General features: G+C 43.1%; 1 protein-coding gene across 2 annotated transcripts in view; it reads left to right on the top strand.

Annotated features, from left to right (window-relative positions):
* arhgef18b (rho/rac guanine nucleotide exchange factor (GEF) 18b) overlaps window positions 1–23,405 on the top strand; it is a 41,383-nt gene that overhangs the window by 6,561 nt on the left and 11,417 nt on the right. The window contains exons 4-25 of one of the 2 annotated variants that reach the window (XM_071543327.1): window positions 593–788; window positions 1,115–1,238; window positions 1,365–1,367; window positions 1,437–1,488; window positions 2,109–2,153; window positions 2,635–2,709; window positions 3,455–3,563; window positions 4,036–4,231; window positions 13,274–13,341; window positions 13,964–14,006; window positions 15,839–16,055; window positions 16,779–16,885; window positions 19,052–19,192; window positions 19,740–19,990; window positions 20,226–20,351; window positions 20,554–20,671; window positions 20,799–21,053; window positions 21,280–21,356; window positions 21,521–21,699; window positions 22,211–22,284; window positions 22,635–22,820; window positions 23,069–23,215. In XM_071543327.1, coding sequence (XP_071399428.1) covers window positions 593–788; window positions 1,115–1,238; window positions 1,365–1,367; window positions 1,437–1,488; window positions 2,109–2,153; window positions 2,635–2,709; window positions 3,455–3,563; window positions 4,036–4,231; window positions 13,274–13,341; window positions 13,964–14,006; window positions 15,839–16,055; window positions 16,779–16,885; window positions 19,052–19,192; window positions 19,740–19,990; window positions 20,226–20,351; window positions 20,554–20,671; window positions 20,799–21,053; window positions 21,280–21,356; window positions 21,521–21,699; window positions 22,211–22,284; window positions 22,635–22,820; window positions 23,069–23,215 — 2,789 coding nt within the window. The remainder of the gene's footprint in view (window positions 1–592; window positions 789–1,114; window positions 1,239–1,364; window positions 1,368–1,436; window positions 1,489–2,108; window positions 2,154–2,634; window positions 2,710–3,454; window positions 3,564–4,035; window positions 4,232–13,273; window positions 13,342–13,963; window positions 14,007–15,838; window positions 16,056–16,778; window positions 16,886–19,051; window positions 19,193–19,739; window positions 19,991–20,225; window positions 20,352–20,553; window positions 20,672–20,798; window positions 21,054–21,279; window positions 21,357–21,520; window positions 21,700–22,210; window positions 22,285–22,634; window positions 22,821–23,068; window positions 23,216–23,405) is intronic. The other variant, XM_071543328.1, reaches the window with a different exon arrangement.

The following is a 23,405-nucleotide window of genomic DNA, read 5'->3' as shown; positions in this document are numbered from 1 at the left end:
GAATGAGCTAAAAAGGTGAAAAAAGCATTTATTATTTCAGTGCGACTTTAAAAACAAACAAGTTGTGGGGATATCTACAATTAGAGTCTGCTGTTTGCTATTTAGAGAATTAAAGTTCACATTAGATCATAGCACTTTGGTCATAGCAGTGAACACTTCCTCCTCTGTGTTAAATAACTGAGCTGAGTGTGTTTGGTGGTTTGGTTGGTTGTTCTTTAACAGCTTTTAAATAATGCAGTCAAGGCTACTATGGTGTGAGAACATGAGCAGTGCACCAAAATACCTCTTGCAAAACAAAACTGAAATGGAAAACAAAAATAAACGTAAGTAAAGTAATAGAACAACTCACTCATTTTCAGGGCATGTAAGTGCACTGGGATTAAAAAAAAACCATTGATACACTACTGCTGCAGATGTAAACACAGAGGGAAAAAATGGAATAAAAGTGTTGCTTTCATATTGTGTATTGTGTAAAAAAAAGTATTGTTTACTGCTTGTGTTATTTGATTGTAATTGTTTTGTTGATGGTTGAGAGGAATATTTTATTGGCTAATCAACTTTATCATGCTCTGTGTCTCTGCTGTTCTGCCAGACTGAGTCTGGACACCCAGGCCATGGACAGTGATGGAGAGAGAGAAGACGAGGAGGAGAAACAGAATAGTATCTTCCAGTCCACCCATCAGCAGACCCTCGGCTACCCAGCATGCCTTGGGACAGGCCAGGGGGAGGAGCCAGATGGTCCCATGCAGAAAGTCTCCTCCTGTCGCAGAGCCAACGGCAGAAGCATGGTAATAAGCCACAATACTAATGGCAACACTAAGATACCTAAAGGAATAAAGCTTTTGGTTAGCCCAATGGTTAGCACATTGGACACTAAATAAATACAATAAATGATTGAGAATTTAATCCTAGCACTTTGAGAAAATGCAGAATAAAAAATATAAATGACTAAATAAAAGGTTAAATAAATGATAAATGACCAACTAATTAAGGCTAAATAAAGGGTTTGGTCATGAGTGTTTCAGCTTTTAAATTTTCGGGGGGTGAAAATACACATCAAGTTCGCATGTGATGATTTTAAATTGCTTTTATATAATTTCCCCATTGCTTTCAGGATGCTGGTGTGCCTGGCAGGCATCTGTACGCCCGCTCAGAGATCCTCGCCACAGATGAATCACGTGCTGCACACGTTTCCCGTGTTCTAGAGACATCCAAACAGGCGGCCAGGGCAGCAGGAGGTCTGTCCGAGTGTGTGTGTGTGTGTGTACATACAGTATATGTATTAGTATACAGTATATGTATGTAATTTTGCATGTGTGTTTGCACATGTGTCTCTGTGTCTAGTCTATATGCTTACCACTCAGCAGGTGGCTGTAAGAGGCTTTTACATCGTATTTTACTTCCTTCTCTGTCTTTGTGTCTCTCTTCTATGGCAGAGGAGCTGGATCCTGAGGAGAACCTACATTCTGCTGATGGACAAAGCCATATGTAAGTCTGCACAGTCACCCATCAGTCTACTGCCTTGTGTTAGGTTACAAGGCATGACTTGGATATTCCAGAAGAAGCTTCAATCTGACTGGCAGCAGTTTCAGTGATTCTCAAAACTAAAAATGATACTCTGCTGGTGTGATTCACATCAGACAACTGTCGATGAGTTGTCTCAGAGATTATACCTGCTGCTTTTGAATGGTTCAGTAGTGGACAGTAGTGTACATACTGTTCTACAGTTGTAGCTTGTTATAGTCTGGTACAGCTATCTAACTCCCACATAACGGAGGGGCTTTCCCCATTCCCTCTTGACATCTCTGCTCCATGTCATATGTCTGCAACCTCCTCCTCCCACAGTCCTCTCTCCCAGCTCCTTAGATGGCCCCTTGATGTGTGTGTGGGTGTGTATATGCGTGCTTGTGTGTGTGTGTATGTCTGTGGATAGTGTGAAGGCAGCAGACATGGGAGGATCTTTCTCTAAATCACAGTTTGACACCCAGCTCCCAGCAGTTGTCTCCTCCTCTCCTCTCCTCTCCTCTCCTCTCCTCTCCTCTCCTCTCCTCTCCTCCTCCTCCTCCTCTTCCAGCCCCCACTCAGCCTCAGTGTCTTGTTTGTCTTAGGCTGATGGTACAGAAAGTTCTGCAGGAGCTAAAGCTGTACCATGGGTAAGTAAACAGGAGAGGGAGGTCTGCTTGCTCCTTCCACTGTACAAACGCCATCCCAGGCTTGGGAGCAGCAGCAGGGCAGGCCAGGTCACGAGCACGGGGAAGCACTGAGCCTGTGTGTGTGTGAGTGTGTATACAGTACATGCGTGCATAAAGGCTTGCATGTGTGTTTGTATGTGCACTGACACAGCATGAGGATATCTCTGGAATGGGGCACAGTATAGCTCTGTCTGTGGAACATTACATGAATTTTCAGCAGTTGATGCTGAACTCACCTGGGAGTGAAACCCAACTGAGTGAAACCTATCTTCACGGCTGACTAAGAATATTTCACTGTCAGATTTTTTATTTTTCTGAATGACTAAAGCTTTGAGACACTTGTGCTGTGATTTAAGCCATTTATTCAAGTGTTTCAGCATGCTGTGTTAGACACTTCTGGATCTTACAGATCTAAGTTAGGCAGACTGCTTTTCCTCCACAGAGCCAAGCAGAGGAACAACAGATCAGGGGCCAAGGTTTCAGGAAGTGTTACTTGGTACGAGTTCCTCTCTAATGAGTAAGTACTGCCCTTTTCGCTGTAGCCTACCACAGTTTAGAGTTACTGAAATCTACACAAGTCATGGCACTGAAAATTACATATCAAATTCTACAGAATTTGTTGCGATATAATTGATTGCTGTGTGTCTCACTTATCTGTATCCGTTACACATGGAAGAGTTTCAATAGTTCAGCAAAGCCAGAGATCAGTTTGTCTGAAACACCAACAACAGGATATGGTCAAACCAAAGGAGACACTGACATAAAGTCTCACTACAGTGTAGGGAGGCAGGTGCTTGCATTTCCTGTTGTGGAAACAATCCAATAAATTTTCTCATCACTACTGTTATAGTAACTATTTAGACAAATCACATTCAACCCATAATGCATTGGGTGTGCAGTGTTTTCCAGGATGACTGTGCACATAACAGTAATGTAGAAGTGGTCACTTAATGATTTGAAGAGTGTGACAATGATGACAGCCATATGACTTGCATGAGACATCCTGAATTGAGCACTAAAGGGAGATTATGAAATGTTATCTGGGGCAGCTTCTTCTACTGCTCTCATAAAAAAGGAGGGTCCAGATGATCAGCCGAACCATTATGAATAAATATGATTTAGTGATAAACTCGAGGATGAGATGATCAGACTATAACAGAAGCAAAACACAGAAGGATTTCTTTATGGTGGCATTTGCTGTATTTTGACCATACCTTGTATATTGTGCACTGCTGTGGTTCATCCTCTGCTTCTTCTACCAGGAATGAGGAAGAGGAGGATCGTACAGAGAAGGTGGAGAAAGGCACCAAGGTGAAGAGAACTCTCAGCTCTCTGAGGAACAGGGTGACTGGCTCCTTCAATAAGGACAAGGTAAATCTAAACCAAAGACAACTGGTGCACTTTGTCACTGACTGTGTGCTACTTAAATACACCATGTTGCCTGAGTTGCATTTGGCATATGATGGCTAAATTAATTGTTTGTTTGCTGAATGTGGGATTCCAAGCATTGCAATTTCTTCAAGAGCTAAGAAATAAGAACCATGGGGCAAAAAGTTCCATCACACATTTTAAGCTACAATGCACAACAGTGATTTGAATTGTTGTATCCTTTCCTAATATCACAAAGACAAAATCCTTGAGTGTAAACAGTTCACTGGCATCCATGTTGTTGCACACACTACACACTAATCTTCTTAGACAAACCCTGTCACATACCCTGCCTCTGATACAGTTATGCGATGTGACACCCAGCCATGCAATACGTGCTGCAGTGAAAGAGAACACACACTTTTGCATACAAACGCAAACATCCCTCTCTGTTTGCTCTTCTTGTTCTTTGCAGGGTAAGAACCGAGAAAAAGAGCAGCAGAGAGAGAAGGGGAGGGAGAAGGAGAAGGAGAGGGAGCCCAAAGAGAGATATAAAGTGTGCTGCAGCAGCAGCAACGGGCATCAGTTGGTGCCAGGCGCTTTCTCCAGCTGTGCCACCTGCTCACTGTGCAGCAAGACCCTGCAGAGAAAGCATGGCCTGCAGTGCATGAGTGAGTAACCCCACAGGCTCTCCCACGCTTGTTTTTCTCGCTCACACCCTAGCACAGGTGTTGCATTCACACACCAACTCTAGTACAGTTTTACACACACATGCTGCCTCACTCGCTCACTTATCAGAGCACAAAACATACACTCAGGCACACAGACAGACAAAGCCACTCATACACACACACACACACACACACACAGTCACACAAACACAACCATTCTTCCTCACTGGGTGTAATACATCAGTTTCATTTCTGACCTTGTGATATTTTAATATACTTGTTGACATCATTGTTATGTATCAGAATACAGCACCTACAATACAGTATAGACCATAGCAAGTACGTCTTCACTTCCTCTTCACAACTATGTCATAACCGTGGATGTGATAATCACACAGTAGGCACCGGCCCTGTATTCAGTTTGGCTTTTCTTCTGCTCCTCTCTCTCTCTGTCTCTCTCTCTCCGGAAGGGAAGACACTGTTCCCTTTCAGTTCCTCTTTAAACAGCATTTGAACTTTGAACCTGTGAAGTATTTCATACTAAAGCGGCAGTCTTTATCCACGCTGAACTTGCGCACAGCTCGCTGCTTTGCATTCTTCACAGTGTTTCATTGGTGCAGCGTCTGCTGTAGATCCTAACCAGCTCACTTGTTTTGATTTTGTTAACTACTGTTTTAGCACCATCTTCTGACAGTTGTTGTTACCAGTGCACAGTACACTTTAGCCTTTGCTCTTCTGATGTTCTTCTTCACATTTCTCATTTCTTTTGCCTGTTGGAGCAGCTTTTACATTGAGAAAGCACTTTATGTCGAAGCAGCAACACTGTCATGCATCCATTCATGAAGCAGACCTGTACAGGACATTTCAACACCCCCCGGCTCCTCTTTCTGACACACTTACACCACTCCTATGCAGCCTGCAGTTCAGCTGATAAGCACTGCAGTATGTGATGAAAGACACATGAAACAGCCCTGTGTGTTTGGTGCAGGCAGCGATGAGTAGGGTACAGGGGGAAAACACTGATCCAGGAATATAGACTGCATGACAAACTAGGAATAATAATTTACCTATCTCTCATAGGTAAATTATTAAAATATTTTCTCACATAAGTACTGGTTTGGTATTGTTTTGTTTTTTTTGTTTGTTTTTAACAAAGTTTTGATCAATGAAGCGATCAAAAGGGTTTCATGTTTGTGTTTACGTCTGGCTGAAACTGACTGTGGTCCTTTTAATCTGTCAAGAATCCTCTTGTGGTCAAGGGGGAACCAAGGCATTCAAATAAAAACCGATAGACTTCTCCAATAGTTCTGTTATTTATTTTTACTCTTACTACAGCTTTTACAGTACGTAATACATGCACACGGTTGTGCTTCTATATGATTTGAGAGATTAAGTTTGGTCAGACAGTTTTCTCAAAAACTAAAAGAGTGGTGGGAAAATGTGTGGATGTCGTGACTTGTAAAATCCCTGAACATATTCTTTAATACCACATTTACACAATATTAGCGAGTTTAACTATATTGTAATTACTTGCACAAGATCCATTACCCCCCTCCACACGCACACCAAAAACAACAATTATTCTTTTGTCGGTTATCCCAAAATTAATTGAAAATAACTCTTCTTCTTGAAATAGTTTCTTGAAATAGCGTTTCCTGGATCTATAGCTAAAATTCTTCTTGAAGAGATATGCTACAGGTGAATAAAACTGCACTCACTATAGTTAAAGACAGACTCTCTGCATTGTTCTTGAAAAAAAAAGCTTAATATAAGTGCATGATTGAGGTTTCTCCATCTGAGCATGTGATTTTAATGCTTTCAAAACAAAACAGGCTTTTTGGGGTTTTTTTTTTTAGCACATCCACATCATACAGTCACACTCAGGTCTGGTCAGCTGCATGGGCTTCTGTCACACATCTGCTGACATTATCGTAATCCAGAGACTTCTTCCCGTAGACCACGTGGTCTGCTGCAGGGGAATCCTCCTCAGAGAGACTATCTGTAAACAGAAGGGATACTCTCTGCCATGAGGAGCTCTGGTTTCGGTATCAATTTCATATCACCTTTCCAACAAAGAACAAGGAAACACAACTATTCTCAATATTAGTGTCATTTCATTTCTTTGGTCTGCACTGGTAAATTGTATCATACAGTAGGGTGAAGTGGTACTTTAGTGGCAGTTTTCAAATCCTTATATTTTAGTCTCAACAGCGTAAGGAAAGGAGCACTTACTCATTTTGTGCTTCTACTTCATTATTTCACAAACATGATTGCAGCCTAATAAGTTTGAGTCTAGCTCACTCTGCTCTGTGGGAGACAAAAGCCATAATATCTCCAGAACAGTCATAAATCTTGCAGTCTGGCAGGGGGGAATATAATGTATGACTGTTTAGATTAGTGTGCTTATTAAACAAAGTTGTTCTGGCATATTTCAAAAGGTACAAGGCACCCACACACATCCAGAGTGCTTAAGACCGCACTGCTACATTTTGATTTAACATTAACCAGTAACCAGTGAGAAAACACACACACACAGACACTCTCTCACTCTCTGTCTCTCCCTCTTTCTATCCCTCTCGCTCTGAGACAATTCCTCATTCATCAAACATGGCTGTTGAAAATTATAAACTTGTGAATAAATTCTAAATTCTGACACTTGTGTTATTGTTATATGTAGGCGTGAGAAAACAAGTGAGTGTCCCTTTAATTTGAACCAAGCCCTGGGGGGAATCAGCCTAGAATCAGCCTGTGGAATGCGTCGTTTGTATGCCAGAGATTGTTCCCAGTGGAGAGTAGGACACAAAACTGGACAAAACGAAGAGTGTGGAATACTTGCTTGTATTGATCTCAGTGGCTGCACTGATTTTTCTGGCTTATGGACAGACCACATCTCCCTTTGGATATCACTGATTAAGATAATACTGGGTCTTACTGAAACGGTAAGCAGTAGCTACTGTAGTGTTGGTCTCAAGCGGGATCAGGTGGATAACTCCCGTTGTTTCGCTCAATGGACTTTTCAGACATCCTGGCCGCTAGCTAGCCAGCTAACGCTAATGTTAGCCGATCATTCCTGGCATTTTGCTACTTTTGTCTTGGTATTATGTCATGTTTATGTTCGTTTGCTGGCAAGTGGAAAGCCAACTATTTTTTAGTGGGGTTCATTAGTAGTTGGCCCAATTAGGTCCCAGTTACAGTCGTTAATGTTTGCTAGCCAGTTAGCTTGTTAGCCTGCGTGCTAGATTTATATTACACCCCGCTTGTCTAAACAAAACAAGGTTAGGTAGCTAGCTAGTTATCTTTAATTAACTTTCATTAATAGTATATAGAGCTGAACAAAATATTCCCATTGTGTATATGTCATTATCTCTGAATGACGCATTTCACCGCTCTTCCAGTTACTTTTTCAATAGTCTGTCTTTGCTGCTGCTTAGCAGACTCAGTTCAATTCTTGTAGCTCAACAGGTGATTGCTAGCCGCTAGCTGGAAAGCTAGCTATTTAAGTCAAGTTAGCTAGTAGTAGACCAAACGAAGGCTGTCAGGTTCAGCCTCTCATAGAGCAATAAAGGAAATTCAAACATTGTTTACTATCCGGTAGTAAAAACGCATTTCTCTTTAGCAAAACTTCTGTTAGCTATTCTCTCAAGTGTATAAGTTTAGGTTAGCCTACATCTGCCATAGTGTTAAACGTTGTGTAAACATAGTGTAAACAGTTACAGGTGTATATTCTTGTGTGCCTCATAGTAGCTGGCTAATTTGAATCGAGCAGCTAGCTAGGTATTGACCGTTAATCTGCACAATCTTTAGTATGTTAAATGATGCTTTTCTTAAATGTCAAATTCTTGCCATTCTTCGGCCGGGCAGGCGATGCCCTGTACCAATGTTATAAAGGCATCAGGCAGTATGCCCTTGGCTAAGGGTTGACCATTCAGCCTGTCTCTCTTCACCTCTGTTCTGAGCTCTCTGACTGGGTCACATGGTGCTAATTGTGCTTGGCAGGTCTGCCAGTGCATAACAGCCCACTCCAGTGACTCCGGGTCTCACCCATCTCACCCTGTTAGCACACCACTTCTCCATGCATCACTGATTTGCCTTCCAACATGCCTGCCTCTCTCAGTCTCTGGGTGTCTGCGTATACATGATGTGGGGTCTGGCTGCCTGCCTGTCTCCACTGACTACCTCGCAGTAGATTCTCCATCTTTATTGTCTGCATAGCTGTCTATTTTATACCTATAAGCTACCATTATTGTCTGCTTGTCTTATTGTCCATTTGCCTGACTAGTCAGGTGGACTGGTTAGGGTACATAGGACAGAACAGACAGGCTGCTCCATCAAGGGGCCTAATCAACAGAGGGGAAATAAAGTAGAATATAAAACAATTTCTCTTATATTAGATATGACTTTTTTAGATGGGATTCTAAAGCATTTATTTGGGCCTAGATATGTGTCTGCCTCAAAACACTGTCTCGAGTTTTCCCCAAGCCACTCTTTGAAGTATTGATATTTTGTATACGCTACTGGCCTGTAATGGCGATCATGGCCCTACTTTTTGGGAAATGTGATTGATAGAGATGTTTTGCCTCCTTCAGTAAACAGCTCCCTAAGCCCCAAGTTCTCCTGTTTCATTGGATGATGTCATATATTGGCTGGCTGATTCAGAGTTTGCCCCAAGTGTTGGTGTTTTTGTCCCATATTGTCGCACTGAATTAGGACGAACTGCTCTCTCTCTCACTCACTCTCTCTCACACACACACACACACAGATACACACAGGAAGCTGGTGATGTCAGTTTTTGGCTGCTATGTAAGAAAGTAATGCCCCCAAAACAGTTGTTGTGACCTCTTTTCCTGTAGCAACCAATTGAAGTAGGGGGTTATTTCTGTGGATTGGATAGGATACTTAGGACCGACAAGCTGGTCTTAACTTGGTTTTAAGAATAAGACAGTGTGTGTGAAGAGAACACAGGAAATATAGACCTATACTGTTACTGTATTGATTCTCCTCCAAGTTGGTTTCAAAAATGGTGGCACTACATTGTGCAAAGTTGCAGTGTATAAGATGAAATAATTGGGTGAGATGGTGAGTTTGCTGAAACTTTAGTTGGCTAGCAGAGAGGACAGGCTGACCTTTCACCCACTCCTTATACACCTTAACTGAATAAGTTGTGGTGTTTGAACAGTAGACTGCCACATTATATGGTATCAGATGCTTTGACCCAAGCAAATCACTGCATACATGCATTATAAGTTCTAGTTATTATGATGAATACAAGAAACCCATGTTTCAGAGCTAGGCTGGACTATTGTTAACAAAACTTTACACAAATTTAATGTTACAAAAACTACAGTGCCACACTGTAGTCTTGCATTTGATGGTTTTGGTTATTTAATATCTAATGGGCATTAGGAGGGTCTACTTCAGTACTTTATATGATCAGAAAAAGGCTATAAAGTAGGCTATCTGCTTATATGAGGTAACCTGAGAGTGTTTTGCCTGGAAGAACCCGCCCTTTGCTATCTGGAGCTCTGATGGTTCCAGTCTCTTCCAGTAAGATAACACAAGCCAGAACATTTTTTCTTCAGGGAAGGAACAGAACTGACAGGTGATTTTAACTTGCTTTGATATGAGCGATTGTAATGTTTTCACCTATCCTGTTGTGATATAGGTCAGGTCTAATGCATGTAAACTGGGATAGTTGGCCATTCTGTCAGAGCAACCTGCAGCTTACGGCCGAAATACATGGGACACGGACGCGGCGCGTCACGTCTGCCGCGGAATGCCCGCAACAGAGCGCGTCCATAATAATCAACTGAAGCTGCTACACGGACCACGGAAGCCGCGCGCACCCGCGCGGGCATCGCGCAGCTCATCTCTATTTTTGCGCGTCTGGTCTATTTTTTCCCCTCTACGCGCGGCTACGCGGCCCTCAAACAGGTAAAAACTCCATAGAACTGTGTAAAAAACGAGTACAATCTGTTTAAAAATGTTTAAAATAAATACCTCATTGTACCAGAGGCAATGTGACGCAGCAGAGCAACCTTGTGGGTGTTTTTACATCGCACATTAAAATAAATCAATCAAATCAATGTGTATCCATGATCCTGTAGTTAAAACGATCTAGTTAATTAATTCAATACCAGTTAATATAGCCTATACTTCCAAACCAAACCAAAGTATCCTACTTGATATCTCCTCAAAAAACCATGCAACCACACACTACAAAGACGGAGTCTGTGTAGCAGGTAAAAAACCCCGCTCCGCCCCGCCTACGTGACCCATGTATTTCGGCCGTTACTCTCTATTTCTCCCACACAGGACAAGCCAGAGAAAACAATGCACACCTGTCATTCTGCTAATCACAAGGGTGAAGCGAGGCCTTGTTTCCACCCACAGCTCATTGAGTCACTCACTGAAGTGTACACTTCGCACCACATATCTGCTTCCTGTGTGGTAGGGTAGTTGTCAGTCAGCAGATGTAGGGTGTGGTGCTGGTGTTGATGGGGGCCGACTGTCCCGTGCATCAGCTCCAAACCACAACACTGACCGCACTTGGCTGGGAATTTATCACACTGCTCAAGAGTAGGAGAGCTGGTCTAGGATCACCCACTAGGTCCACTTGACATCTCATTCAAAGTGGACGTGAAATGAAGTTAAAACTGATCTGAGGTCTGATCTCTGTTATACTTAGTTATATTATCGGCCGTGACTATCTGCTGCAGCCTTATGGTCTATTTTCTCCTATCATCACTCACTTTGCCACTACTGTGGTCTGTAGCCACAGTGAGTCAGTGCTGAGATGCGCTGCTACTATCAGTGAACATGGTGTTCTTGTTTAGCTTCATTTACTTCCATCTAGCAATAACTCTGTTTGAATGCAGTTTATGAGTATGATTAGCGAGGCTACACATTCCTCTCATAGTAGTAGCTTAGTTTTGGTTTCTTCACTGATGACTCCATGTGACTTTGGCAAACTTTGTCACAATGAGAAGGACTGCTGTGGTTTTTTTACTCTGTCTAGATCTGCTTACCTCCCAGGTCTTCTTATCTTTTCCTGTTTATAGCATGACTTTCCCCAGCTTTGCCCAGTCAGTGAGCTCGGTCTTTGATGAAGATGGGTAGAAGATGTACTGGCTTGACAGACTTAATTAGACATTGAAGGCCTATTGTGCTTTTTCCTCTTTTGTCTGAATGAGCCTGGCTGGCAGAGAGAGTGGAATTTCACACATTAGTTGGAGCGAGGTGGAAAATTACCTCTGGATCTGGCTGCTTGACTGCTGATGAGTTGGCTGGCTTACTGACTGGTTCAGTGCCCGTAACCTCCTCCTTAAGGTGAAAAAACAATCTTTTCTCTGGCATTTACAAAGAAGAAATGTGTATCACTGAGCAAAAACGAGTGTAATCTGAAGATAAATAGCTGATCCAAAGGAGTAAGATTTCAAAAAGTGTTGGTTGTGTTCGTTTTTTGCCTTGAGGGTAGATTTGTGCTTTTTGGCAAGCTATGCCTTACTCAGTGTCTATATCGGGATGAGAAGTAGCAGAGTGTAGGCCTACAGATTGCCAAATGGGGTTTGGGTTGGTCTAAATTTGTGCAGAAACATTGTAATGAAGCACAGACTAAATGTAACAGTTCAGTGTGGTGTACTGTAGGTTGAGCCCAAGCCAAAAAGCGACACGGCAGCAGTGGTGAAGATTATTCAGAAGCCAGTTTCTGTTTTCTTTTCCTTCAGCTCAGCCAGCCAATGTTTATTTATTATCAGAGAGAGGGGGGAAGAGCGGGGGGTTAGGATAGAGAATGAGAATGAAATGGAAATAATAGAGGAAATTAGTTAGATATAAAGGGTGAGAGAAAGTGGTAAATTAATATAGATTACAATTACTGTCCTCTTAAATACAGAAGACCTACATATACTATGTCTGCAGCTAATCTTAATGGCCTACTACCTTCACACACACATGCACACAAAAATTATAATCCATCTCCACTTCATGCTTTTACCATACAGGAAGAATTTTGTTGTTTTTGTGCTAGTGCCCTTTGTCTTGTATTGACTTCAAACATATAGAATAGGAAGCATAGAGAGGTGGAAAAAGGGAGGGGAGGGGCAATAGGAAGCTTTTACAGTAGGCAGCGCAGCAGTTAGTGGAAGCTGCTAGTGTTGGCCATGTTGTTTACATTGTATTGTTCAGAGGAGCCCCATCTTTGTGAACAAGCCATGCAACCTGGAGGGTTAGACAATCACCATACTGCCTCGTGCCTACAGCCATGTGATATGTTTAATGTATGGAAAAACACACAAACACATGCACCATTGCAAAGAGGTGAGTGATTTAATGAGTTGTTAGGACACACACACACACACACACAGCAAGGCCACTCTTTCTATTTATTCTTAAAGCACACAGCCAGTATTGAGTGACCCACTTGGTGCAGCCAGATAAAGGCTGTTTCTCACTAATTGCTGCATTAGACCAGGCAATTGCCAACTCATCCACCCCTGCCTCCACTGATCAATCTCCATATAGCATAGCTGCTCTGTGTTTTGCATTGAAGTCCATGTGTTTATTGTCCACATAAGCCTGGATTTACCTGGCTGGGCTGGGTTCAGGCTTTGCATAGTGATAACGCAATTTGTTTGGCCAGCCAAGTCCCTTGGGAAAGGCTTATGTTACCTACCTTATACAGTATGTAGCCAGTCTGTGAGGCTCAGTGGTTTGGTTTCTTCCGGTGTTTTTTCCACCTAGCAAGGAAGCTGATCATGGAGAGGAGAACCCAGTAGCCCACTGTATGTTTTTCCAAAACAACTCTGATTTGTATCTCTGCTAATCAGCCTAAATGTCATTCCATCCAAACCTGACAGCAGTTTTCCCTTCAGTGTGGCTTTGTTTTCCAGACAGATGAACAAACAGAGCTACAGAATCAAACTGAGAGAGAGAGTGAGCTCCTGACCTCCCTACTATCTGTATTGTGTGGGTGCAAGCAAACCAAATCCACTGAGGTACTGCTACAGCGTCTCTGAGTTTCTGTCCTATCCTGCTGTCTTTCAGACTGTGCTGTGAACGTTCACAAGAGCTGCAGGACTCTGCTGGGAGAGTGCAGCAGCAGCAAGAATAAGGTAAACACAACACTGGAGTAGCCCTGGTGCCTTCCAAAGTATTATTGTTAATTTAAACTTCCTTTGTGGAAGTTGAGTATAGTTATTATGAGTATATATCTAAAGCATTTCACTGCGCATTGTACTGTGTATGATTGTGTATGTAACAAATAAAAATTTGAATTTGATATGCACATAGGTTTTCGAAGGGTAGGACATGCATGGAAAATAAATCTGTGACTTTCAGATCCCTTAAAATATAGGTCATGTTGGCTCACAATTTATAAACCAATATATTCCAATGTAAACAAAATATCAATAGCTTCAAAGTATATTTAAAACTTGCCTTTAGCTGTCACACATGGTCAGTCTTTGTATCAATAGCACAGTCAATAGATTTTCGAATGAAAAAACAAGTCGATAGAGGATTATATGCCTCTGTCCACTAATATGCCTTTGGAGATGGTCTTGTTTGCTTGTGAAGCAAAGTCCTTGGCCTTGTGAGTACTGTAGTACTGTAAAAAAAAAAAAAGTACTGTAATAGCAGGCAATTTTTAGGCATTTCGTAATCTGTCACTCAGCTGATAAGGGCTCGAGAGATTGCCCTCGAATAAATGCTTTCTTTCTTCTTTTCTCCACACAGAGAGATTCTCTACAAAGGACAGCCTCAGGATCTCCTAACTTTGGTAAATAGAACACGCATGTGCACACACACACACACACATACACACACACACACACACACACACACACACACACACACACCCCTAATGAATACCACTGACAGCAGGGAGGATGGATTGATGGGTGGAAAGGTGGCTTGTGGGGTGTGCAGTGATTCTGCCAGTCCCTTTGTGTCAAATTAGAGAGATCTGGTTGCCTCTCTGGAGGTTTGCAGAGGATTAGCAAGATGAATAGTGTCTCTGATGAACCCTGACGACAGCTTAGCATGGACTACTTGTATCTTTCTCTTGCTGTGTTTTTGTGTTGTGCATACATGGGTGTTTGTTTGTTGTGTGTGCGTGTGCGTGTGCGTGTGCGTGTGCGTGTGTGTGTGTGTGTGTGTGTGTGTGTGTGTGTCTGTTTGTCTGTTTGTCTACTTGTACTTTTGTGTGTAGAGGAGGAGATTGGCCCCCAACAGACTGTGATCGAAGGTGATAATTAGACCTGGTTAGGACCAGTTCACATAATTCACCTCTGGTTTATTTTTGGAGAACTCTGGACTTTGTTTGATTCCCAGCAGAACAGGGATACATATAGTTTTACATATGTAATACTGTATAATATGTAATACTTGAACACTAGTCTTAATTAGTATCAGACCAAAGTAAATATAGAAAGTCTGGGCAATTATCTGTGGTAATTAAACAGCTGATTATGGAATAAAAATAAGACCTGCAAATTCTTATTTTCAAAGACATTTGTCAATTTCTTTCATTAAGAAGTGGTCCATATTAGAAATTGGCAATCGGTGTTAACTGAAACATTCAACAGGTCCTATTTAATTGCACAACTGCATGTGATCCAACCCACAGGAGACAGTAGTGGCCACAGCAGCAGCAGCAGCTGAAGTTAATCTCCTGTAGCAGTTGTTATTCTCTGTTGCCTAGCTGGAGTCCTGTCACACACACCTGATTGCTCCTCATGTCCTGCACTGGCCAATCAGTAGCTAGAGCAGGGGGTCGGTGAAATGAGGAGCAGAGGGAGGAACTGGGAAAAGAATGAGAGGGAGGTGGTGATGGAGAATCAGAAATTGCGAGAGAAATGTAAAGAGCATGCGTGTTTCTAGAAGTTTCCAGATGAGATCAGACACAAAGGCTCTGGGCGGGTATAAAGCCAGGCGGTCTGCTGTCCTCTGTCTTGGTTTACATCAGTGACCGGCACACAGCATCACCTACAATCCTGACTCCATCTCCATCCCAGCCTTAGTTTGATTGGGATTGAAGGCAGACTACTGCTGCTTTTACTGCTTCTACTACTTTAGCAACAATTATTACTAATACTAGTACTGCTAGTATTGAACCATACTTTGATATGGTTTGATATACTTTGATCTTCCACCATTCTAGTTCTACCATTCTAGTTCCAGCTAGTTCCATGATGGAACTAGCTGTTAGCAAGGGCAGTAGCCGAACCCCGGGAGCCTGCAGAGCTCGCTCTAGGATTGCAAAACCATCCTCCTCTTCCTCTCCTTCCTCCTCCACCCCACTGAACGATCTACCTGGACGTGTGGGGGTGCGAGTGTTGATGCACCGCGACCTGATCACCTGCCGTTTCTTAGGATCCCTGCCTCGCTCATGGCTGAAGAAATACTGGGGCCGACTCGGAGAGCAGTCGAACAAGCAACCGCTCGCCTCCTCCTCCTCCTTCTCCTCCTCCTCCTCTACCTCCACCTCGTCCTCCTCTCCTTTCCGCTGGTCATCTTCTCGTTTCTCTCTCTCCTCTCCTTGTTTCTCCTCATGTCCCTCCTCCTCCTCTCATTCCTTCCCTTCATCTGTCTCTCGTCTCTTTTCCCCAGTGCTGAAAGAGCGGGACAGAGAGCGGGACCAGTCCGGCCTAGCCTCAGCCCAGGCCGTGGATGGCCCCCCAGGTTTGTCCCGCGCCCCAGGCATGACCCTCACTTCGCGGGGACCAACTGCTCAGCCGACTGCCGCCCACACTGCCAGCTCCACCACAGCCGCTCAGGCCTCCGCCTCCAGCCTTGGCCACAGCCTCCATCACCACAGCAGCTCAGGGTCAGTACCAGTATCTCCGCTCCTCTATTAGGGACCCAAGTTGGAAATAGGTTTTTGTATTTGTACCCTCTCTTAGCAAGTGGTTTTAAAAGGTTGCCTCTGGACATCAGTGTCCCTTTTTACTTCCAGTAGAGAAGTTACAAACCAGCACGAAAACAAAATATCTTTTCCCTCAAATCTATAATGCTGCTGAGGGCCTAAGATGTTTGTGGGATCTGGTTTATGTAAATGCTGACTATTTATAGAATCCTGTCTCTCCTGCTGAAGTACTGTTTTTCTATGCCATCCTATGATGTGTATTTATAGTTGACATACCAATGCAAGCTGTCTTTTCTGATTTAACAGCTTTTTGAAACCGAGTCTAGACTGTTCTCAGAAGTACTTTTCCTGCCGCATCACTCAAAAAGGTGTGTAGGGAGAGAGGGAGGCAGAGGGAGAGAGAGAGAGGCACAGGAAAAGTACTAACAGAGAAAGGCAGAAGAGAGGGAGAGAGAGACAGAAAGGCAAAGATAAAGAGAAGCAGGTTGAAGAAAGAGATCAGGAAAGAAACGTGTAGCTGCCTGGGTTGTTCTCTTTCGTGTCTGATTTGGTGTCATTACTACCGTACGCCACTGTGGACCTGCATTTGCGCATGTTGGCTCTTTAGTTAGGTTAGGCTGTTTGGTTGAGTCAAACCAGTCTCAGCATGTACGCCACCCTGGACCTGTGGTTGTCCTCCCTCAGATCCCTGCCAGGGGAGATGGACGAGACGGATGCCCTGCGCTTCAAACGCTTCAACGAAGACGCCGTTTCCCTTGCTCCCTCCACCACCGAGTCCATCATCGTAGAAGGTGAGTTGACTGACGGAGGTCCAAAGTAAAGAATTCCACTCTCTTGTGATTTTTATTGTCTTGAGATTTGAATTTGATTTGTTATGGTGCCGATCTGTTGGAAGTACTGATATAACTTAGTGTTTTCAGCTTCTACCATCCAGTCCTAACATCTGTACATTTGCCTTGGTGCAGAGTGGTTGTTTTGTCTTCAAGGTGTTTTCTTTTAGGCAGGGAGGAGAGTGTATGGAGTGTGTTTTGGGGAGTCAGAGGTGACCTCACCCTGTCTCATTAAGCCTGACTGTGTGGGAGAGAGAGACAGGCTTACTGGGTAGCAGCTCACCACAGACAAAGCCATCTTATTTTCTTGCTGCTGTGTTACAGCGTGTTTTGTACCATCAGACACACCCTTGTCATGAAGGAGCTATTGCACCACTAATACTGTACCACTCAGCAGCAGATGGTGACACATTTCCTTATTTTCCTTCTCTGCCACTTTTCAGGCGTGATTTACCAGTACGCCAGGAAGGAATTAGAAGATTATTGCAGAAAATCAAATCTGACAATGTCGAAATGACTCCAAATATAAGCGTGAAGCAGAGCACTGGGGTTACTGTCTGTTTGTACATTTACATTTTACGCATTTAGCTGGCACTCTTATCCAGAGTGACTTACAGTGAGTGCAACAGCAGAATAATCTTCAACATCTAGATTGCAAACATTACAAGCAGCCAACAGAAAGGAGTTCAAGGGTCACAACCATAATGCCCAGCCATTATTCCTGTAACTGTAGAATGATCATGTAAGAGAGAAGTGCGTACTGTTACATACTGCATCAATGCGAAAATCCTACTCACAAGCACCTTTTTCAATGAACTCATTAGAATTAGAGACATCATCTGTTAATAAATAATAATAATGTGATACTTGATCCCTGTTGGGTAATTCTCTTTTTGAAATGAGATCACTGGTTCAGCTAGAGGACAGCATGTTTGATGTTCTGTTGTCAGATGTGCTACGACTAAAACAAAGAACACTAAGACCTCATTCGTTCCTTCAGCCTTCACTGAGCTGAACAGACTGTGGCGATAGCTGGGACCAACTAGTGAAAAAAAAAAATCTCTCTTGTTTTTAAAGCACCTTGTGAGATCTATCACAGATACAAAGCACTTCACTGATATTACACAATGACACTTTATCTCACTACACTTTATTTTATGTGGTAATTGTGGAATGATTGCTAAAATGAGAGTTTGCTGTGCCTTGACTGTTGATTTTAATAATGTGTTGTGTTTTATGCTGCATAACAATTCATTCACTCATTGAGGACATTTAGGTTTTCCATTCTAATTTATCTACTGCGTATTATGATTTCAGGTCAGCCCTGTATTTGGCAGAGTTCATATATGGGTCTGAAAAATTATGAAATTTAGGTTAATTTTTGGTTTTGAAAGGTTTACACATAAAGTTTTTTTTTAAAGCTTTTTGGAAGAACAGTCCAGCTGAAAGATATCACCCTGTCACTATCCCCATATATCATATCCAACCTGCCAAAATCTTCAATCTACAGTCAAGAAATAAACAATCTACAGTAAAGGAAAATGTTGTGAAATAGTATAAAAATGTGAAATGGAAAATGTGTTGCAAAAATCATCATTCAGTATGTCTAAAATGTAGAGGATCCATTCTGTTAAAGTGTTAGCATTTTGTCATCCAAGGACTTCAGTTACCTGGTGTCCTTTGGGCTACTATAATTTATAGTAATAGTAATAATAGTTTTCATTTTGTGTCATCAATCACTTTGTGAGAGTTTGAGAGTTGTTGTCACTTTAGTGTTAATGCGACCGATTGATGATCTAGGTTGAATCCCACATGTCTGCAATGCATCTGCCCTGCTCAGCTGTCCCTGAGTGAGACACTGAATCCCTACTAGCTCCAGGGGTCGCTGTCCTGTCACTGACTTTGACCTCTGACCCTCCTGTGGAAGGGGGCAAGCAAAAAGAGAATTATTATTACACTAAACTCTGGCCCCAAACATTGAGTTATTGGCATAGTGGGAGTCAAGTTGGATAAGGTTTTTTTTTTTTAATACATTTTTTATATTAGCAGCCAGGGGGCACCAACACTCAGTCAGAGTTTAACAGTGTAATGTGTGATGGTTGTTGATGCCTTGGCTCCTTCCCTCAGATGCTCACTATGCAGCGGTGCGGGCTGATCTGGAGTCAGATGCCCAGGATCTGGAAGCAGAGTCCTGGAGTTTGGCGGTTGACCAGCTATATGTCAAGAAGCACTCTAAAGAATTGGTGAAGAGGCAGGATGTGATATATGGTGAGTCTAATGTCTTTGTTTCATAGTATTTAGTAGTAGTGGAGGCCAGTGGTGTTTTTCTTTGGATGCCTTTGATAGATGCTGAGAGTGAGTATAGGGAGGGTGTTAAGCCTTGGGTGTCATGGGACGATTTTAAAGAACATTTGAGATAGAGGCTTCCCAATTATAATCCCAATGATTTACTCACTCACCAACCTTTTCCACTGACAACAAAGCCAGGTTTCTGTGCTGGTCCTCACCCTAGTTTAATAGTACAAGGGATAGGTACATCAGTATTTTTCAGATATATGCATTTTTGATTTGTGTGTGTGTTAAATTAAATGTTTGTGAAAAGACATGTTAGATCTTAATTTTTGGTGGTAGAATCCTAGGTTTAACAAAAAAAAAGCTTTTTCTTTTTTTTCCCCTTTTTTCAGATAATTTCAGCTTCATTCAGCCAGTCTTGAACTCACATCATTGTTTATGCATTATACGTGCTTTACACCGCTGAGCATATATATATATATATATATATATATAACTTATTGCCGTGTGTCCCTTTCCACAGAGCTGATGCAGACGGAGATGCACCACGTGCGGACACTTAAGATCATGCTGCGCGTGTACGTCCGAGAGCTGAAGGAGAACCTCCAGATGGACTCAGGCAGGCTGGACTGTCTGTTCCCCCGCCTGGAGAACATCCTGGAGCTCCACACACATTTCCTGTTCCGCCTCAAAGAGCGCCGGCGAGAGAACCTCATCTCGCCCAACGACAGGAACTACTCCATCCACAGACTGGCCGATATACTCATTGCACAGGTAGGGAGGGAATGGCCATCAAGCATACACATCCATACAAACATGCACACACATGCTTACATACATCATATAACAATGTTGTACATGCACAACATGATACACAAATTATACATGCATACACACGCCATGCTGCACTATGGGCATACACACAAACGCAGACACACATACTGCAGTTGCTAAAACTGAACAGTGAGCCACCTGGGCGTCAGAGATGACAGTTTCCTTTGTTCTCCAGTTCTCAGGTGAAATGGGAGAGAGGATGAAGGAGTGCTATGGAGATTTCTGCAGTCACCACACTGAGGCTGTCAGCTACTACAAAGAACAGCTGCAAAACAACAAGAAGTTCCAGAACCTCATACGGGTGAGACTGATTAGCATTCTTCTATTTTTTTTAAATGATTTTTTTTTTGTCTGAGACTAAATCCGCGGTGCGTCAGTTTGTAGTGCAGTATTATGAATCCACTTAAGATCTGACAGACTTGAAATGCATACACTTGCTGTGCAGTAAGTTGCTTTTGAAAAATGGGTCTTCTAAATTAAGCCTTTCACCTTTTTCCTTTCAGAAAATCAACAACCTGTCCATTGTGCGGAGGTTAGGAGTGACCGAGTGTATTCTGCTGGTGACACAGCGCATTACCAAGTACCCAGTACTAGTAGAGCGCATCCTGCATAACACTGAAGGTAATGCATGTGACATGCTGCATAATGACCAGAGAAGAAGAGTGTACCCATATGAGTAATATCTTCAGTCTTAGTTGTCTGGTGGAATCAGTGAGAGTATTCTGTATCTTTGTTTTTTTGTCTCCAGCGGGTACAGAGGAGCACGAGGAGCTGACACGGGCGCTGGGTCTGATCAAAGACTCCATCGTCAAGGTGGATGCGCTCGTCAACCTCCATGAGAAGGCCTCGCGACTCCGAGACATTTACAACAAGATGGAGCCAAAGGCACTGGGCAAAATCAAAGATGGCCGAGTGTTCCGCAGGGAGGACCTGGCGCAGGGCCGGAGACGGCTGCTGCGCGAGGGAACGGTCAACTGGAAAGCCGCCTCCGGCAGACTCAAGGGTACTGCCACAATACAAGATGCTTCACTGCTGTACTGTTTAGTAGTGTGATTATGACTTTTAGCATGTGCCATTCCAGTCCTCTCTACCTTGTTTTGGAATAAATTAACATGCAAAAAGTCTACTTGTACATCAAAGCATTACATGTGTCGCTAGTTTTCATCTGCCTTTTTCCCAGTTTGCAGACTGAAGACTAGAAATGTCATTTCTGATTTCTGTCCTTCCAGATATTCTTGCAGTGCTGCTGTCAGATGTGTTACTCTTGCTACAAGAGAAGGACCAGCGATATGTATTTTCTACAGTGGTGAGTGGTTTATCTTTCATCTGTCTGTCAGAGTAACCATGAGCTGTCACACAAAAACAGTAAAGTAAACATAGAGTACTTGAATAATGCACAGTTATACTTCTAGGTCTATTTCACTCTGTCGCTCTCTTTTCCCCCCTTCCTCTCCCTCCACTCCCTCCCAGGACAACAAACCGTCAGTGATCTCTCTCCAGAAGCTGATTGTCAGGGAGGTGGCCCATGAGGAGAAGGCCATGTTCCTCATCTGCGCCTCCTCTAATGAGCCGGAGATGTACGAGATCCACACCACCTCCAAGGAAGAGCGAAACACCTGGATGACAAACATACGGCAAGCTGTTGAGAGGTAGCTGCACTTCCTCCGAGAAGGGAGATTCTGTGCTTAAGGGGGGACACGCCTACTTGCTCTCCTGATTACACCTCCATTTATTACTCAGACAGCACTCTTACACACTCTCATCCAGGATCCCTATGCAGGTCTGAACGTCCTGAAAAGTATGGAAAATGGAAGTATGGAAAGTGGAAGTAATAATTTCCAGGTCTTGGAGTTTGAAAAATGTTGTTTAGTTGTATCACACATATTAATACAAATTTTATGTAGATGTAGACCCACTGTATTTACACATAGTGATATTTGTTCTTATGAATAACAATCTTCAGTGATACAATGATATGGTATAGTTGACAGTCATATTGCCCAAACACTATCATCATGGATCATATTGAACACTGACCAAAATCTTCAAATATAGCCAAGAGCTAAGCTGTGGAGAAAGCATGGAATTTCAAAACTGAAAACTGTCTGAAAATGATCTCTCCACCACCCAACCTGCCTCTATTTCTCCTTCTTTCCCTAGTTGTCCACATACAGAAGAGAGGCTGTTCAGTGAGGAGGAAGAGGCACGAGCTGCCAGGTTCAAAGAGTTTCAAGGTAACTGCAGACAACTTGACAGTGAGCATCCACAGACGTAAAGGAATGCCCTGGAAAATTAGCGATACATGGCCACTAGGGGGTGCACACATACCATGTTAATCCTAAAAGTGTTACAGGTTGCTTTGATTTTCCTTTCTACCACTTATCTTATCCCATGGGTTCTTCAACTTTTTCAGTCAGGGACCCACATGAAAAATGTATTTTCTCATTTTGGAGGCCAGGCTCTTAAAGAACAACAGTTGAAGTAGGGATGCACCAGAAGTAAGCTTGTGACACATTTTGGACCCTGATCCATTGTTTGAGGATCCTTATCCTCATCCTTTTCCATTTCATCCTCCCCGCTCTAGAGCGTCTGTGCCAGAAGGACGCGGTGATCGTCCAGGCTCTGACTGAGAAGCTGCAGCTGTTTGCGGACATGGCCGAGTCAGTGGCAGGTCTGGAGGACACGGCGTCACGTTCCCGACTGCTGCTCAGAGGAGACGCCTCCGATCTCCAGCAGGGGGAGACTCTGCTCAAAGGAGCCATCACTGAGGGTGCGACAGAGCTCCACAACACAACACAACATGTGTCTAGATACAGCCAGAGAGGACAACATGAAACATGAAATTGTGTGAATTTTACACACCTGTGTGTCTGAATATCTACTTTATGTGTATGCACTCCCTACTGCAGATCTGAAATGAATGAATACATATCAGCATTGTTGAATTTACTGCTATTCCTCTGAACTGTCCACTCTGTCCCAGTTTTTGACCTTCCCTCACTGTCTCTTCCTCCCCAGTGGAGAACCTGCAAAACCTGCTGCAGTCCGGAGTGAGGGAGGAGGCTCCAGCCCCACGGCCGGAGGAGGGCAGCGGCTCCGGGGTTCTGCCCAGGAGAGCGGACACCTTCGGGGGCTACGACAGCAGCCCCACCATCCTCAACAAGAGTGAGTCCAGCACACTCCACGCTCTGAGGAAGTCTACCATCTAATGGAGTTTGCACTTGTATTTTGATGGCCGATACTAACTGCACAATGTGAATAAATTGGACAAATTTAGCAAAGACTGCTGATTCCTTGGATTCAATTTATTGGTTGAGTTTGTGTATGAGTTAATTATTGATTACTTAGTTGATAA

This window comes from Centroberyx affinis, unplaced genomic scaffold (assembly GCF_046629955.1).
Source record: "Centroberyx affinis isolate AG114_WGS23_722 - 3 ecotype Tasmania unplaced genomic scaffold, CSIRO-AGI_Caff_v1 ptg004288l_1, whole genome shotgun sequence".
In the NCBI taxonomy this organism is placed as follows: domain Eukaryota; kingdom Metazoa; phylum Chordata; class Actinopteri; order Beryciformes; family Berycidae; genus Centroberyx; species Centroberyx affinis.
Note: the sequence above shows the minus strand (reverse complement) of the source record. Positions and strands in the feature narration are given on the sequence as shown.